This window comes from Melozone crissalis, unplaced genomic scaffold (assembly GCF_028551555.1).
Source record: "Melozone crissalis strain CALT ecotype California unplaced genomic scaffold, PUWL_Pcris_2 ptg000016l_1, whole genome shotgun sequence".
Classification (NCBI taxonomy): domain Eukaryota; kingdom Metazoa; phylum Chordata; class Aves; order Passeriformes; family Passerellidae; genus Melozone; species Melozone crissalis.
Window position 1 is genome coordinate 25,072,123 of NW_026535794.1, and position 18,005 is coordinate 25,090,127.

Genomic DNA, 18,005 nt, shown 5'->3' on the forward strand with positions numbered 1-18,005 from the left:
GCACTACTTGTTTAAAGAAATACTTTTTTTCTTTCCCCCAAATTTCTAAGATTATTTTTGCATGCTTAGGTAGAGGAGATAAGCACTGTAGTCTGTCATCACAACAGAAACTGTGACAGTGCCTGTATGACAGAGATACCTTGCAGGAAGATCAGCCTAATACGCCTTTGTCACTTACCCTAAAATCATTTGGTGTGACTTGAACAACTGCTAATGCAAGAGGGAGAAGAGGTTCCTCTCTTTCCTTCCTCATCTTTCCTTGAAATATGAAGACAATGGATGACTGAAAGGGAAAAAAATGGCCAAGGACCCCATCGGTTCCAAAGGTCAGGTATGAATCTGAGACTGTTGTGGCAAAGCTGTCGGTCTTAGAGAACCTCAGCCATCTTTCCAGCCATCCACCATGCTGAAAAGTCCATAACTATATGGCTGGATGGATGGCTGAAAACAGACTGACATGGGAAAAGAGCCATATCAACGAATTATTCTTCTGCATCTCTTTTTTTCTATCCATATGCAGCAATCCTGAAATGGCTGGAGCATACCAAGAATTCATCTCTTTGGAAGCCTGAGGAGTCTCATACCATCTCAACTAGTTTTTTGTGTTGCTGAGCTTCTGGCTCCACATCTCCATCAGCCACCTGCGTTATGGGAGACATGGTGATTGAAAATCCACATCTTTGCAGGGGTTTTCTGTTCTTTGGCTGGGAGCTTGTCCTTCCTGTGTGAAACTTCATGGTTAGGATGGATGGGAATAGTGGCTTAGTTTGATTTGGTCAGGATACATGTGCCTGCGTCCTTCCACCTTCCACATATTTCTTTAATAGAAAAGGGCTATCACCTATTGAAAATGTGCATGTAATAAGTTTATAGGTATGAAATTAGAACAGGTTTGTCTCAGAAGTCTCTAATTACTATTATAATCAGTCAATAACTATTCTGCTGATGCATCAGAGTCAAGACAAACTGCCTACAGAGTCAATGATTGATTTCAAGAAACAAGTTGGGAAAAAAACCAGACAGTTCACTCAAAGTGATATCAGGAAATACTTGGACGTGAGCTGCAGTGCTTTGGGTCTATAATAATAATATTGATAATGTATTTATTATTTTAACTTGTTTGAAGCTCACAGAGCTACTTTAGGTTTATGCTGGTACAAACTTTCAAGTAGTTATCTTCACTGTCCAGGTTAATTTAAAATCCTTCTTGGTCTAAATTGACATCATTCACATGAAAGATAACCAGAAAGAACACTCATGTACCTTTCATGCCATATACTTTTATTGCAATGTTTCAATCACATAATTTGTTGTGCTACCATTTTGGGATCAGACACACTTCGTTGGATCACCTTTTCCTAATGCTATGGATTTTCCTATCCCAACTGCAGGCTTTTGCCATTTCGTCGGCACCCTTGATAGCGAGGAACTGTCCCGTCCGCGGAGGCAGCTCCAGGCAGGCTGTCCAGCCGGGAACGGCCGGCTTGCCGGACACGCGTGGATGCGGGGCACAGCAATGCCGCTTTGGGTGTGCGGGGCACAGGAATGCTGATTTCGGTGTGCGTGGCACAGGAATGCCGCTTTGGGTGTGCGGGGCACAGCAATGCTGATTTCTGTGCTGGCAGTGCCCCTGAGACACAGCGCCTGTGGGGTCCCCGCTCAGGTGCACATCCATGCCCCTTCCTTCCCATTCTTTCTGTACACGGGCCCCCGACGGCAGCTGATAGACAGGGGCTGGATACACGCCGGCACCTCCCCCAAGCCAGGCTGAGGGCGAGAGGACCCTCTCGGCTGGGGGGCGGTCAGGAGGCGGTGCCGAGCCGCTGCCGGGAGCTCTCCCGGAGGCTCTCCCGGTTCTCCCGGAGGCTGTCCCGGCTCTCCGCTCTGCCTGGGCAGGATCCGCCTGCTCCGCGACCCGCGGCTGGGGGAGGGAAGGGGGCGAGGACGGGCGCTCGCCTCGCCTTCTCCGCCCCGGAGAGGAGCCCCCAGCCTGAGGCGGGGCTCCGGTTTGCCTTTGCCGTTCCCTCTGCCCGGGACTCCCTTCGGCGAGCGGAGGGGGCCTGGGCGGGGGCGGCTGCCCGCCCTGGAGGAGCCCTGTGCGGGGAGGGGCCGCGGCTGCCGCTTGGCTTGGCCCGGCCGGGGCACCACGTCAGCTGCCGGCAGCCGCGGGGGCCGCGGTGCGCGACCCCAGGTGACTGCAGCCCCCAGCGCGGTGCCGGGACACGATGGGGCCGGCGGCCCTCGGGGGCGCAGCGCGGGCAGCTCCTCTCACGCCCACCGCGGCCCCCTCCCCCGCGAAGGGAGAAGCCGTCTGCCGAGCAGACGTGGCAAACAAGCCCGCCAGCTTTCCCTCGGCTGGGTGGGCGGGTGGCCGTCGCGAAGGGGAGCTGCGGGAATGCCCATCCTCCTCCTCCTCCCTGCGCCCGGAGAGCCCCGCTCAGCCGGCCGGGAGGCTGCGGGCACCGCGGGCTCCCCTCGCACACACACACTGCCCGGGCGGCCGCACAGCCGGGAGGGGACACGGGCAGGGCTCTGCCCGCGCCCTGGACGGAGATGCTGCCCCAGGGAGAGCAAACAGCCGAGACGCGAACGCGGCTGCGGGCGGGCTGAGGGGCTGCCGGTGTCCCCGGCACCCGCTGTCCGCGGGGAAACGCCAGGGGCGGGGGTCCGGAGTGACCGTGCTAGAGGGGTCGAGTTAGAAGGTCTGGGGATGCCTTTGGTTGCAGTGGGACTGCGGAGAGAGGTTGGTTGAGCCTCCTCCCGGCTCCCCGGCCCTTCCCCGCGGGGCGGGAGGCGCCGCAGGCCCTGGACAGCTCCCGCTTTGAACGCCGTCGGGGCGCTGGCAGCCGCTGCCCGGCGAGGCTCCGGCCGCACTCCCAGAAAAGCGGGGCGAGAGGGGCGTGGGACGGCTGAGGGGAACAAAAAAAAAAAAAAAAAAAAAAAAAAAAGAGAGAGACGACGAGTCAGATTTTCCTTCCGAAAGCCTCAGTGTCCACGTCCTCAAAGCATGGAACCAATTTAGCGTCGCCGCCCCCCCGGCGCTGCCGCTGCCAAGGCTGCTGCGGAGGGCTGGAGACGCGGGGCACGTGATGGCCGGGGCGGCGCCGGGACCCTCCTGCGGTATAAGTAGGGCGGACCGGGGCTGGGTTAATTTAGCGTCCCTGGCAGCAGGTTTCTGCTAAGGTTGGAGTTACTCCTCGAGACTGTATGCCTGCGTCCCACAGGCGATAGCTAACCAACCGACTCGGCACCACAAGGAGTCTGCATGTCTTGCAACTAGACATGCTCAGCTTTGTGGATACACGGATTTGGTTGCTGCTCGCAGTAACTTCATACCTAGCAACAGGCCAACGTAAGTGCTTTCCGCTTGTTTGTGGCAGGGGTGGTGGCAGGGGTGGCTGTCCGGCTCTGCGCTCCGTGCTTTGTCCCGACGCCCGCCCCACGCACGGCAGTCTGCGGGGAGTCGCTGTTTCCCAAACGATAGAAACCAGCTCAAAACTGCCACCTCCGTCCTAGATCAGACTCTAGATTCTTTCTTTCTCCCAGAAAAAGATGGCAAATGGCCAACGAGATCCCCCACTACGGAGGAAAAAAAGGAAAAAAAAAAGAAAAAAAGTAAAAGAAAAGGGACCCCCTCCTCCCCAGACGGGCTTGTACCTAGAGGAGTACACAAAGCCTCACCTCCGGCGCAGATGCTGCGAGGAGATACAGATGCGGGCTGGGAGGAGAGTGCTTGCGGCGAGCGGAAGCACCCAAGCTGCACTTTAGTGAGACTTGAGGCGTGCTTTCCGAAGCGGGGAGCGGGGGAGCGGCGGCTCATCCCTCCGTCCGTCCCTCCATCCATCCGTCCCTCCGTCCCTCCATCCCTCCATCGCTCCGCCGGCTCCGCGCGCGGGGCGCCCCCTGCGGGCCGCTCGGGGCAGCGCGGCGGGCGGAGCTGCCGCGGCCCGGGGGCTCCGGTGAGGGGAGGGAGCCCGTGAGGGGCGGCGGGTGGGGAGGGAAGGAGCAGGGCTCCGCTCCAGTGCCAGAAGGGAGCGCGGCTCCCCGAGGGCGCAGTGCAGCTCTCCGCCTCCCGCTGGATGAGGATGTGGTGCCCCCTCACACACACACACAAACGCACACACACACCCCGCACACTGAGATGAGAGGGAAACGCACCCTGCCACTCGCGCGGGGCGAAGCGCAGCCTCCCTGCAGGGCAGCGCCTGTGAAGGGCCCCCCGAGCCCCCCAGGCCGCCTGGCTTTGACCCGGGTTTGGCCGCGTTCCAGGGCGGAGGAGGGAGGGAGCAGCCGTGCGCTGCCCGCTCCTGGCGCTGGGAACCCCCGGGGTGATGCGGGATGGTGGTGCCCCCCAGGGTGGTTCCCCCCGGGATGGTGTCCCCCGGGGTGATGTCCCACGGGATGGTGGTGCCCCTCGGGAGAGTGCCCCTGGGGTGATGCTCCCCGGGATGATGCTCCCCGGGTCGCCCTCGCCGGGGCGGGGGGCAGCGGCGGGGCCGTTCTGAGGGACATTCTGAGGACATTCCCCCAACCCCGGTGACGGGAGGCGGCTGCCCCTTCGCAAAGGAGAGGGAGCGCTTCTTGTGGGGGTTTCTTGAGGGGGTCCCCGAGCCGATCACCCCGCGCTTCCCGCAGGGAATTTGGGCAGGCGCCGTTGTCACCGTCACCCGCGGGCAGTGATGGCTTTAGTTCTGTGTTGAGTTAGCACTGAGTTAGGCTGGCTCTGTGTACTGCCGCGGAATCCCAGTGCTTTCAGCATTTCAACACTGTTACCTTTTTCTGGAGTGCACGAATCATCCGAATTTAGTGTGGTCACGCACTGCCAAAGTGACACGTTGTGGAAAAAGATCCAACAACCTGTTAGTTAGTGGTGATGTTAAATTGCAGGCGTTCAAGGGTGATGTGAGGCTCTTTTAGAAGGGTGAGTTTAGGTCAAAATAGATTTTTAATTCCTTGAAATTAAGAAAATCAAAATTTGTTTCTCCAACTAATGAAAAAAGTGCATACTCACACTTAGCAGTGCATAACATACAGAGATGGTTATTTGCAATATGGTGTTTAATAGCTTCAAACTGTTCCCTGTTACACAGTTTTACAGGAAAATGTAGAAATAGATGGAAATGAATGTTTGGCTAGAACCTTTCCCCAGAAAAAGTGGGATTGGGCCATTTATCTGAAAATTTCAGATAACTCCTACAATTTAGTGTCTTCACATGTGCCAGTCTGCCTGGGTTTATTAATCTCTTCCATGAACACATATGTGGAAATACACAGGTGTGGGGGGCTTGCAGTGGAGGTATGTTGAAACATATTTAGAGCAGGTTTATAGTTGGTATCTGCCTTTTTATTGTATCAGCCATATTACTTGTTTTGATTTAATTAGCAAGTCCATTTTGAATTTGAAATACATGGCAATTTCACCCTTGAGTTTTTCCAGTATAAGACAATAATCTTAACAGGAAGAAATTACATTAGGGAAATGTTTATTGCATTAAGGAAATCAACTAAATTGCATTTTTCATTAAAAGCAGCAAATTTAATTTTAAATTGAAAGCAAGTTTAAAATTTAAAACTTGTAAAATATTTGAGTCCCTGCTCTAATTATCTCTTTCTTTCTTTCTCTTCTCTTTGCAGATGTGAATCAGGTCAGTATAAAATTTTTATCTAATATATAACACTCCAATTAACAGACTAGTCTTCTCTTCTTGTGGCAGTATTATTTTCTTACATTCATTCCCAAGATGGTAATGGAAAAGTGGTGATTAAATCCTGAAGGCACTGCCTGGAAAGGTACCCACCCCAATTTCACCAGTGGGACGGGCTTTTTAAGAGACTGCCTTCATAGGTGTGGAGAGCATGAGGAGAAAGTAACGGAGCAGAGCTCTTTGGACACTGTACCTGGCAGTTTGCATTGGATTTGACTCTACTTTAAAGCCAGTTTTACAGTCTAAATTTCATTGCACAGTAGGATTATGAAAGAACTCAGGTGTGACTCTTTTTTAAATTCTAATATTTTAGGCTGTAATAGCTATAAGATTGTCAGTTTTCAACACAACATTTACATTTAGTTACATGCATCTTTGTTGTATATAACCTAGCTTTCAAAGTAATTTTAAATCACAGGGCATAGTTAAATATATTGGACTGAGAAAAAGTATAATTATGTAAGAAAATAAGTCTAAGCATTATTTTAGTTCAAAATACTGGCAGAAATTGTAACTCCTTTTTTTAATTGTCTTCCTTATTTTTTTCCAGCCACCTGCCGGGCGCAAGGTAAGCATTTTTCTTTTTCTTGGGTGGAAATAAAGATGATATCAAGTAGTCTTCAGCAGATTAATACTTTGTTGAATATTGGATGAAAAGAAAATTGGCTACTCTGCTTATTTTCAGTGTTGTCTGAAAACAGCATCTCAGTAGTGCTGAGATGAATAGGTAAGAAAAAAGGCGGAAAATATCAATGCAGCGTTTTAACAGGGTAAATTCAAGTACTGAATCAAAGGTGCTTCACCTGTGAGCAGAATTAGCCTACCAAGACCTAAATGGCATCAAAGTGTCATTCTTATTTAAACAGAGTTCCTTTCTTTGTAAAGATTTATGTGGATTGAATGGTACAGCAATATCCATATAGGTACAAAAAGCTAAATTGATTAGATATTATTTCTAAAAGTCACTTCTGTAAAATTAGAAGTAGTTATTCAGTAGAAACAAACCCCAGTTTTGCAAGCACTTCTGTGGTCTGTGCAGTGACACTTTTAACACTCAGCAGTGTCAGTGGCTAATCTATTTCCAGTAGATTATTGTGGACAAAAATACACTGTCTGGAAAATAGCTGAATTTGCAGCCCTCTTTTTAATGTACACTAATTTTTCTTAATGTATCTGTTTCCCTGTATTGTCCTGGAAAATTTCCACAGTAACTCATTGAGTGTTATTTTCTTCCGGCAGGGCCCTAGAGGAGACAAAGGGCCGCAGGGAGAAAGGGTAAGGAATTAGAGTGATGTTTACTTGTGATCTTTGAATGGTAGTTGTTGGAAGACCAGTAGGAAAAAACTAAGTTTATGCATTCTGTGAGATCAAATGATTGTACCTGTAGCAGCTTGCATGTGCAATTTTATTTAAAAAAGAAACCAAGTTACATGTGTACCAAATCCAGCCTAATTATGGTCACTGTGCCTGAGCAGATACGGTTGAGATCACAGGGCAGCCTAGCTCTTCAAGTGATGATTTGAAAAGTGTTTTTCCAGCTGTTCACAGGGGAATTAACACATGGAAATGCAGAGGGAAAAGTTGACATGTAATCTTGGAATAATATGGCATATGGGTTAGCTCTCTACATAAAACCCGAATAGACTAAGTCAGTTTTGAGGATAATTCATTATCTATGCCTCCAATGATGTTTTGGAAAAGCTCTTTTCTTGGCAGCTGGGCATTTGTTATCTACCTTCTGCTAGTAAAAGAGGATGTTATACTGTAAAAGTAACCATTAATAAGGACAGTTCAATAATTAAATTGGAATGTTCATTCATATTGCTCATATCTGCTTTTCTGATTTGCTTCTGCATCATTGCTGCTTTTTGTAAAGTGGTGTTCTGAACTTCACATACTTATCTGGTTTGTGTGTAGTTATATGTATTTTTTTTCTATCATCTGAAAATGAAAATGCCATAGTACTGATGAGGGAGCTCTGGAAGATTTCTGAGATCATAGTGTGCTGACAAATGTGATGGAAACTATTAGGAAGACTATATCAGTGTGATCAGCTGGATATTTGCTTTAGGCTGCCACTAACTAAATTTGTTTAATGAAAGGAGATGCTGTTTTTGTTCTGAAGGCAACAAGCCTTATTCTGCTCCTTTAGAAATCCATTTATTATTGATTTCATTAAGTACTGAACTGGGTCCAGAAAACTCAATAAATTAAATACCTCACATCAATTGCCATGATGCCAAAACCTCACCAGCTTTGTGTACTGGGTATGAAAGAATGTAAGGACAAATGTTACTGGACTGAACACAGGTAATTTCAACCTGTCATAAAAGAAGTTCTCAAAGTGGTAGCAGATGGATGGTATTAAAAAATCTGTAAAAGAGCACTGCTAAACTTTAATTTGATTTGGAATTACACCAGTCAATTGTCTCTACTGATTAAAAAAGTGGCTTTGGACTTACTCTGGATCCATGTTAACTCATATCAGTAGAGCCGACCTTTCTAATCCTCAGCTGGTCAAACTTTAGGCTCTCACTATTAGCATCTGCTGGGCTGTGTGGGTCCACATGGGTCACTTGGGGTTCCAGGTCCGAAGTTTGTCACCTAAGATGAATATTCCCAGTTTGGACATTATGCTTTGGTAGTGTAAATCCAATATTGCCCCTGTAAATCTTTTCAAATACAAAGCTCCAGTACTTGTCCGATACAAGGTGTAGCAAGGTAACACAAAATCAGACTATATATTTTCTCAAATTAAGCATCTATTTAAACTATTTATTGAAATGTATAGCACTGCTGTAGGGTGTGCCTGGTTATTCGTGAAGTTACCACATCAGAGACTTCTTCAGCCACTTCCAATTTTCACCGTATAATTCTCTTTTTAACTCTAGGGTCCCCCAGGTCCACCAGGCAGGGATGGTGAAGATGGTCTACCAGGTCCTCCAGGGCCCCCTGGTCCTCCAGGTCTTGGCGGAGTAAGGCGTCCAAACTTTCTATTACCAGAACTCCTAAGCTGTGCTTTGTAACCAAGATGGAATTTATATCTGCTGGAAAGCACTGTTGTTGAATTGAGGAGTGGAAGAAACATTCTCTTGCGAGCCATAAGAAATTGATGGCCCCGTTCCAATGAAACCCTCATTGGTTTCTATATATTCCATGGAAAATTTGGATTCTGTATTCAACAGGGACTTAGGAAGAAGACCTAATCAACCCTGTTATTTAGCATTAAATTTACATAGCAATAAGGTTTTTGGGTTAGGCATCAACTAAATGAAACCAGTGCTGTTAAGTAGAGGGGGAAAAGAAGCCTTTGGTGTTGGATTCAGGAGACAGCAAAGAAGATGACTCCTTAAGCTAAAAATCAATTAAAAGTGCTATAGAATTGTATTTTCCTTTGGAATTTTTTTTATCTGTATTCATACTGCAGACCTGTAAATGGGCTGTGCTTACACACTTTGTGTACTGGCACCCATCCTGAACTCTCTGCAGAATGCTGAATTTAACTCTTTGCTTGACATTAGCTACATAGGCAGCATGAAGACATAGACAGTCTTGTACTGATCAAGTTTAGTAAGTCCTTTTGCATGGAAGAATACTAATTTTTATTTCAAAACTTTATTTTGCTAGTTGCAAATATCAAACTGCTTTCATTGTGGTTTTTTTTTAATTTTAATATGTTAATGAAACAAGCAAGAAAAGGGAGTTTGATTGTGGTGTGGAGATTCTTTTTCTATTTTGATAAAATACCAAAAATCCATTGCAGTGTTTCTGAGGCTTCATGCTCCTCAGATATTTCTGAAACTGAAGGCCCCTCCTCCTCCAATAGCTACTCAGGCCGGTACATTAATTTTACTTATGCATATTTTTTCACTGCTTTGCTTAAGTTCCCTCACTGGAAATTAGGCAGAATAATTTGAGAGTTTCAAGAAAGTTCTCAATTTTAAATGAGCACTGAATTTACATTCCTAATTTTCAGTTCACACTATTTAATGTCTCTCTATCACGTCTGCAGAGATATTTAGGTTTGAAGGGGCCTTCCCAGTAAAATTAAGTCTTTTTTGAAACAAGTGAAAAGAAATGTATTTGTAATAAGGCAGTATTTACTGAGTTATATGTATGCTGCTTTAACAAACCTCATAGCAAGTATAACAAATCAGATGATATTTAATATAGAATGTTGATTATAAATAGTTTTTAAAGTAGAGATTTTAGAATTTTAATTTCAACCTTTTTATTATCTGCAGAACTTCGCTGCCCAGTATGATCCATCTAAAGCAGCAGATTTTGGCCCAGGACCTATGGTAGGTATATGACACAGCACTTAATAATTCACATGAATAATGTGTTTGGGACTTTCCTTTAACTCTAATTCAGCTCTAATTAATGAAAAACATAGTGTTAAAATGAGTGGTTTGATCATATATTGACTCAGACTGGAAACTGCTCCTTTAATATAGGATGATGATGGGTGTTTTAAATAGTCTTAGGACTTGAAGTATGGTCTTAGATCTGTATATTTAGCTTGAATATAGAACTTCTGGGTCTTGTGCTTTAACTCTGTTTGTTGACCACACTTTTATGACTCAATGAATCTCATAATCTGATGTTAGAGAACACATCTACTTTGAGGTAGTACTACTTTACCCATACTGAGACAGAAGATTTTGTTTTAACTGTAAAGCTGCTCTCTAAAGCAGGCACAGGCCTAAAAAGTAACTCAGCATCTTGGCTCCAGTTGGTGATGATTTTTCCACCATGGCTGTAAACTCTTTTGATACCCTTAGATTGCATAGGTTTTTTAGGAAATTGGTTCTCATTCGGTTCTCATCATCTGAATGTTAGTAATGTTGGTATTGTAAGGCTGTTCTGAAGAGGATTCTTTATAATTCACTGTATACTATATACAAATGGAATTTAAGGGGTCTATTGCCACTCCATATGAATTTCTAACCCTTCCTTACGTTAGCAAATATTTTCAGTACACATAGGTAGCAGAATATGGGTTAAATTCACCACGCACTCTGATGTCACAGACAGTGCATCTGATGGGTGAGCAGCAGGATGAAGAATGACCAGGATTATTCTGGGTCAAGTGCTTGCTTCTACTTCCAAAAACACTCAAATATTAAATGGACTTCAGAAAATACTTTGGCATCCATTTAGTTAAGAAATATAAAAATAGCCTTTAATCAAGTTCTGCCCTCAGTGTCTGACGATTAGTCAGAAAACATAGATGAGAATTTATATGAAGTGTCACCATTTCTATACTCCAATTTTTGAGTCAGTTAGGTTCATTTGATAGAAACAGTGGTAGAATCTACCTATTGTGGGGAAGTTTTAAGTTTCACATATTTATTTCATAAATAATATGTAAAATTCAGGAAGGGGAAAGTAGTTACAGAATCTAATTTGAGAAGAAACTCACAGGGTTTATGCAGCACATTTGATTCAGATTGTCTAGGAACCATTATTTTTCCTAGAATTACTGCATATTTTCATACCTACAACATTGCTTTAACTTCCATGAATAAATGCTTGTAATTAATGTGCATTTATTCCTCTTAATAAAAGGTTTTCAGTCATATGGAAAAACTACATAAACCACTGAAAAGTTGGCATATGATTTTAATGTTGTAATGAAAAAATCTAAAAGATTTTCCAAGAAAGATTTACAGCCAATTTAAAACATAATTATTTCTGTTGAAATATTTCCTAAATAATTTGTTTGGACTATAGAAGTCCAAGTTAAAATTTCAATTTGCAAATTGTTTGCTTGCTTAATAAACCTTAAGATAACTGTTAAGACAGTGCACCAATCTATGGAAATTTCATTTTTAGAAGTGATTTGTCTCACCCTGTGTTTTCAAGATTTATGTAAATTGTAAATAATGTCAAGGAGAGTGTATTAGTGACTTCTTTTGCAAGTGATATGAAAAGAATTTAATCCACACCAGAAAACAATGAAATATTTAAATAGAAGTAGATAATTATTGGAAATAGATGTACACACAACATACAATATGTGTAAGAGCCTTTCATGATGTGTTATGACCCTCCTCTTAAAACGCTTCTGCACAGGAAGGGTAGAGGGAAGAATTCAAAAAAGAATGAACCAGTTCACTTTCCAACAGGCCAGAATAAGTTAAGAAGATGAATCCTGAAGCTCACAGCCATAATGGTACATTTCTAATCATCCCACTGGATTCTGTGCTGGTTTGTTGCCGTTAGATGTTTGCACTTGGGCTGCCTAGGCAAATTCATGCGGAGCTCTTAACTTCCTCTAATTTCATCTGAACATTGCACAATGGAGACTGTGATGCTAACCATGTTTTAGGAATGCTGGGAATTTGTGTCATAGATGAGTTTATATAATTGACGTTTTTAAAAAGATCTTTTGTTTTTCCTTCCCTAGGGTTTAATGGGACCCAGAGGCCCACCTGGAGCATCTGGACCCCCTGTGAGTACAGTCTTCTCTCTCCTGCTGACATTGGCATACCTGTAAAGTTACAAATTATCTTGTTTGGAAACCAATAATATCTCCCTCATTTTCTAGGGTCCTCCTGGTTTCCAAGGTCTTCCTGGTGAGCCTGGTGAACCTGGTCAAACAGTAAGTACAGATCACACACAGACACTGCTAGCATTAGGAACAGCACCCCAAAGTAGGCTTGTAATGCTTAGGCCCATTCCTCCTACCCACATGCACTTCTCTGAATGTTTGGATCCTGTTGGATCCTGCTTGATCCTGTTACAGAAACAGAGCTGAACTCAGATTCAGGCTCTCTCCATCTGGGATCATAAAGTGCAAAGCCAATTAGGCTCCAACTATGGCCCAACACGAGTCAGAAAACAATGGGAGGATGTATATGAAGACTGATGCTTCAAGTAATTCTCAATCTGTTTTTGACAGGGTCCCCAGGGTCCTCGTGGTCCCCCTGGTCCTCCAGGAAAGGCTGGTGAAGACGTAAGTGGTTATTAAATGTTACTCGTCTCTTTTGTGGTGGTGATTCAGCCCTAACAACCAGATAATTGTTAAGCTAAGCATTCTATTGGCCATATTTTTTACATTGTTACATAAATAAACCCCTGAAATAATTATTTCATGGTAAAAGAGGTGCAGTATGCTGGAAATGCATAGAAAATTGGATAACTTCCAAACCACTCCAAATGCATTATTTAATTTCCTGAAAACAGAGAGAAGAAAACTTGAAAGGTAATAATCTCCCTGTAGTTATAGAAAAAGAGAAGCATTGCCAATGTACTTTCTTTTTTATTAGTAGTTTGTGTTGCTGTTTTACAAGAGCTTTCCTTCTTATGCAATCTTTATTGTATTTTTTAGGGTCACCCTGGCAAACCTGGAAGACCTGGTGAGAGGGGTGTTGCTGGCCCTCAGGTGTGTAGTAATCCACTGGTACAATAAAACCAGTTCACTAATCCATGAAACCTAACAGCCTTTCTGAATTTCACCACATTAACAGTCTAGTAATATTCCTTATATGGATTAATACAATTTCAGCCCTTACCTGCAGGGATGTCATATAGTTATGTTTTATTTTGGTCCCCTACCCCATTCCCTCTAAAGCTAGTAATAAGTAACAGAAGTGGCATAACAGTAAGAGAAGTGTGAGGAATTACACAGGTAAAAGGTAACCAGCCACCTTGGCATAGAAAGTTAAAAAAGCTGTGGTGTCACATGATAATCCATGAAATTTCTGAGATTCAGAGCTAGAAAAATCAGGTTGATTACTGTTAGTCTTGAAACAAGTCTGGTTCTGAGAGGTTAGGATCTGGATTCTATTCCTTACCTGATTGATAATGACCCAAATCTACTTGTTAATTTTATTGAAGGACTTGGTCATCATCTTTCTTTTAACTGCCCTGTATAATATGACAGACAATTATTCATGCACTGTGTGTGTTTTTAGGGTGCTCGTGGATTCCCTGGAACTCCTGGTCTGCCTGGCTTTAAGGGAATTAGGGTGAGTACATATACACTTTTCCCTGAATATTTAAGACTAACATCACTGCAGCATACTGAAAAGCCCTGGAAATCCTCTGAAAGTGAAAAGTGCATTAACCTCTTCAAAGTTTTTAATATTGCCTGATATAAAAGACTAATTATTTGTGAAAAATCAGAAGATCATATTAGGAAATAATTTTGTGTGGGAGGAAGATTTTGTGTTATAAGACTAAGAATTTGCATAAAGCCATTTGGGAGAAAATATGTATCAATATTTATTTTTCTACTCAATATAGGGACACAATGGTCTGGATGGTCAAAAGGGACAACCTGGTACTCCTGGCACCAAGGTAAAGACAACATCTAAAAATGTAGGATGCATTTGTAGCTCTTCCTAGCAAAAGACATGTGAAGTCCATTCCAGTCAGTCTTCCATGTTGCCATTAAACATTGCCCAGCTGCAGTAATCTAGGAGTCAGTGGGTCCATGTAGAACATATGCATGCACCTTGTCATGAGAAAACATTCCTGGGGCCTCAATAAAGTTGTAAGCAAGTTAGTGCTTTCAGTGAATAAAGGCTGTGGAATTGGGCTCTTAATGATTGGCTATTCAGCAGCACTTCAAACTGATTTTGCTATCTCTGCTCTTCTCTGGATTGTATTCTACATTTGGGTAGGTTTTTTTAAAGCATGCTAAAATGAAAATGTCTTCCTGCTAAAAATTTGGATATATGCAGTGCTTTTCTGAGTTAAGGCTATTTGATCCTCACGGTCTTTTTTCTTTTTATCATCTTCATATTAGAGCACATATGAACACTAGCCTTAAAAAAAAAAGCCTTAATAATATATTCTGAAATAAAATCTAGAAACATCTATGGTAAACTTTTTACTTTGAGTTTTTTCTTCTCTCATTCCACCTCAGTGCCTAATGTTAATGTTCTTGAAAAATTCACTGTTGCATCATTGTGTTATAGGAAATTCTGGCTGATTCACAGGGGATTTGTATTCACAGACTTCTAATATAACAATGAAAAACTCAAATACTAATTCCCCATCTTTCTTGTTTCTAAGAGCTTAGCACTACTTGGTTAAAGGGTTTTTAGTTGTAACATAGCAATCTTCAGTATCACTGCAAGTTGTTAACTTTCAGAAAAAGTTTAGCTGGCAAAGTCTGTCCAGTCATTGGAGATTTAAAGCAGATATAGCACATAAGTAAAGGATAGAGCAGTTGCTAGTAAGAGTACTAGAAAACACCAACATATTAAATCAAGGTTGTTCATTATATAACCATGCTGAAAGCAGCAATGAAGGCAAAAACTTTCTTTCTTTCCAGCATTTAAGACTAGGTACATTAAGGTATGTTCAGGATACAAGCACTTGTATCCTGAATGTACCTGAATGACGAATCTTGTCACTGTAGACCAGCCTGGACCTGTTGAGAAGGCTGTTGAGAATACAGTACTGAAGGGAGAGGAGCCGGGTATTAATGGCTATTACTCAAATACTCAGTATTATTGGTCTTAAGTTAAAAATACCTGAGGCAGATCCTTATTTTAAGCCATTTGAGAGAATTTTGTCAACTTACAATAAGGAAAGAGAAAGCATCATTCTGCTTCTGCTCCAGCTAAAAACAGCTGCTGATTGATCTGGATTTGTAGTTGACTATCCAGATCCAATCTCTTAAATGTGCACTTCAGAGTAAATGTCAGCATAAAGAAAGGGGGTGAACAAAGCAGAGCAAGTGGCACAACTTTCTCTGGCCTTCCTCTTCTAAAAGTATTCCATCTGGCTGTGTTCCAGTGTATGCAGGGACAGCTGCAGTCTCTGCACCCTCAGGACTTGATGTGCTGTTGTATAGTGTGATGCAGGAACATGGACAGTGCTGTGTTATAAAATGCTACAGAGGACACAGAAAGTGGGATCCAGTAGCTGAAGATCTCTCTGATAGTATTAGACACTCTGTCCAAAGCATCCTTTAAGTAACTCATGTCTCCAAACTTTCTTCTTCATAGGGAGAGCCTGGTGCCCCTGGTGAAAATGGTACCCCAGGACAACCTGTAAGTATTCACTGCTGCTGTGGGAAAATATAATCTGATAGATTTAGTTCAGCCAGCATTTTCTTCAATATTTGTCATTATTAACATTCCAGATACCCAGATGCTCTATTGTAACAGTAATATGACTTAGCAGAGGGAAAGATCTGTATATATCTATGTTCAATGAAAAGACATAAATGAGTTCATTTGATTTTTCTTTCTAGGGTGCTCGTGGTCTCCCTGGTGAGAGAGGAAGAGTAGGTGCCCCTGGACCAGCTGTAAGTGGCTTCCCATCTGTCTGTCATCATGAACCAGCCACTTGCTGTGGCTTCCTCTGATATTCAATTCTCTTTTTTAACTGTTTATCGTGTTCTTCCTCACAGGGGGCTCGTGGAAGTGATGGCAGCGCTGGCCCCACTGGACCTGCTGTAAGTTTCAGTCTTGCTTTTTGACAGCCTAGTTCCGTTAGGCTTTGTGCTTCTTTTCCTGTGTTTAGAGAATTTCTTGGGCTTTTGAGAAGTTGATTGTATTGATGTTTTTAACATAGTTCTCTGCTTATCAGACCATCACAAAGAGAATTAGTGAAACATAAACCCTTTGCAGACAAAATCATTACATTCTCAGGATTTATATTAAACACATCCATATAAAAGGAACCAAATATTCTCTTGTTTGCACTGATGATGTCATGAGAAGATTTTCCAGCACATCTCACTGGGAAATACTCACTGCACAGAATTCTCATTTCCAACAGTCTAACTGAATAATTCCCATCCAAAAGCTAAAAAGACTTTCTACTTTTTAACTGATGCATACCATGCATGTGTTACAGATGGCTATATTAATATACATCCTGTAAATTGTATATGCACAACAGGACATAGCTTTGCACCTGCAGGCACTAACCTTTTTCATTCACCACTAATACCTGAGTGGTGAGCTGTTGTGAAAGGCCAGCAAGATACAACTCTCCTAATCTGACTCTAACTATTCTAATAAGAAATAATCCAGTGCAGATTTGTATGTTTAAAAGGAGTTAGTGTTTCCATAATTTACCCCTGACTTCATTAAACCTCATTTATCTCAGCCACATAAATATGTGTACAAGGATATAGTTTTGAAACTGTGAAATAAATCTGGAATACATCAGAACAATAGTAATAACAGGCAATAGGCTTTTTTTCTTCCTGCCTTTAAAACCTCAATAGTCTATGTACTTGGTTCTGTTTTGCCAAAGTTGATTTTAATACCTCTTGTTATTCCAAAGACCTGTTGTGCTTTAACAAAGTAGAATGTGAGCATGGCTGTGAATATCTTACATTCTCCCATGTGGAGTATTTAAAAAATATGTTATTGGGCAGTTAAATTGCAGGCAAATAAAAATCTTACAGCTAAGATCTGATGTAGTTGAACCAAAACATTTTAGCTGAAGACATTTTGAATTAAGGCAGTTGAGTTGCTATAGGAAAAGTCTTCTGAAGCTGTCGATTGCAGGGATTGTTATTCACAATGGGCAGAGTGTTGCATTATGTCCCAGTGTCTGTCCCAGGCTGAAGTTACTTGTCACATATTTAGGTTATGATACCTTAAATACTCTGCACAGCAGTTACTAACACTCATTTTTTAAAACTAAACCAGAAATAATGTTTTATCATTCTTTCCACTTGAAATTTAAAATGTAAAAAAGTCATTGCAATGAAAATTCTGAAAGTTTATGCTTTCAAACATATCCTAAAGGGAATTTGGTATTTTTTCTTTTTTTTTTTGCTTATGCAAAACTAGTGACAATTCCAGGTATCCCCTTTATAACAGAGTAGATTGTAGAATGTCTGAGGCCACTTCCTCTTTGTCATAGCAGCTGACATGTTTTACTTTGGATTTGTGAGGCAGTGTTATTATAAATATTTCTAATTGAAAGGTATTAGCTCACAAAAGATAGATATCAGTTCCCAATATGAGATGGATTTTTAAATTAATAATTGAAGAGAAACTATCCTTTCTTATTTGTATGACTTTAAAAATTAGGGCTATGAATCCATCAGTATATCTACTCTGGTAATGTCTGGTGCATTGGAACTTTGTCCCAATGTAATTATAAATCTCACAGCAATAGGTAAACATGGTAGAATCAGTCACTTTGACTTGCAGATGCCTGCCTCTGCTCATCCTCTGTTTGTTTTTTCTCAGGTGTTTGGCCTCAAGGCAAAGTTTTACCAATTCTTGTTTAATTTGCACTGCAAATGTTGTTTAAGCATTCACCTGGCTCTTAACAGTTTGTAGTGAACCAAATCTGTCAGTTTGGAACTGC

The 18,005-nt window shown here is 42.6% G+C and overlaps 1 protein-coding gene across 1 annotated transcript in view; it reads left to right on the plus strand.

Moving 5' to 3' along the window:
- The first annotated feature begins 3,174 nt into the window (after positions 1 to 3,174).
- Positions 3,175 to 18,005, plus strand: part of COL1A2 (collagen type I alpha 2 chain) — a 38,418-nt gene continuing 23,587 nt past the window's right edge. The window contains exons 1-15 of the mRNA XM_054273653.1: positions 3,175 to 3,352; positions 5,635 to 5,645; positions 6,256 to 6,273; positions 6,945 to 6,980; positions 8,597 to 8,680; positions 9,950 to 10,006; positions 12,118 to 12,162; positions 12,259 to 12,312; positions 12,613 to 12,666; positions 13,042 to 13,095; positions 13,628 to 13,681; positions 13,959 to 14,012; positions 15,674 to 15,718; positions 15,922 to 15,975; positions 16,081 to 16,125. Coding sequence (XP_054129628.1) covers positions 3,283 to 3,352; positions 5,635 to 5,645; positions 6,256 to 6,273; positions 6,945 to 6,980; positions 8,597 to 8,680; positions 9,950 to 10,006; positions 12,118 to 12,162; positions 12,259 to 12,312; positions 12,613 to 12,666; positions 13,042 to 13,095; positions 13,628 to 13,681; positions 13,959 to 14,012; positions 15,674 to 15,718; positions 15,922 to 15,975; positions 16,081 to 16,125 — 735 coding nt within the window. The 5' untranslated portion in view covers positions 3,175 to 3,282. The remainder of the gene's footprint in view (positions 3,353 to 5,634; positions 5,646 to 6,255; positions 6,274 to 6,944; positions 6,981 to 8,596; positions 8,681 to 9,949; positions 10,007 to 12,117; positions 12,163 to 12,258; positions 12,313 to 12,612; positions 12,667 to 13,041; positions 13,096 to 13,627; positions 13,682 to 13,958; positions 14,013 to 15,673; positions 15,719 to 15,921; positions 15,976 to 16,080; positions 16,126 to 18,005) is intronic.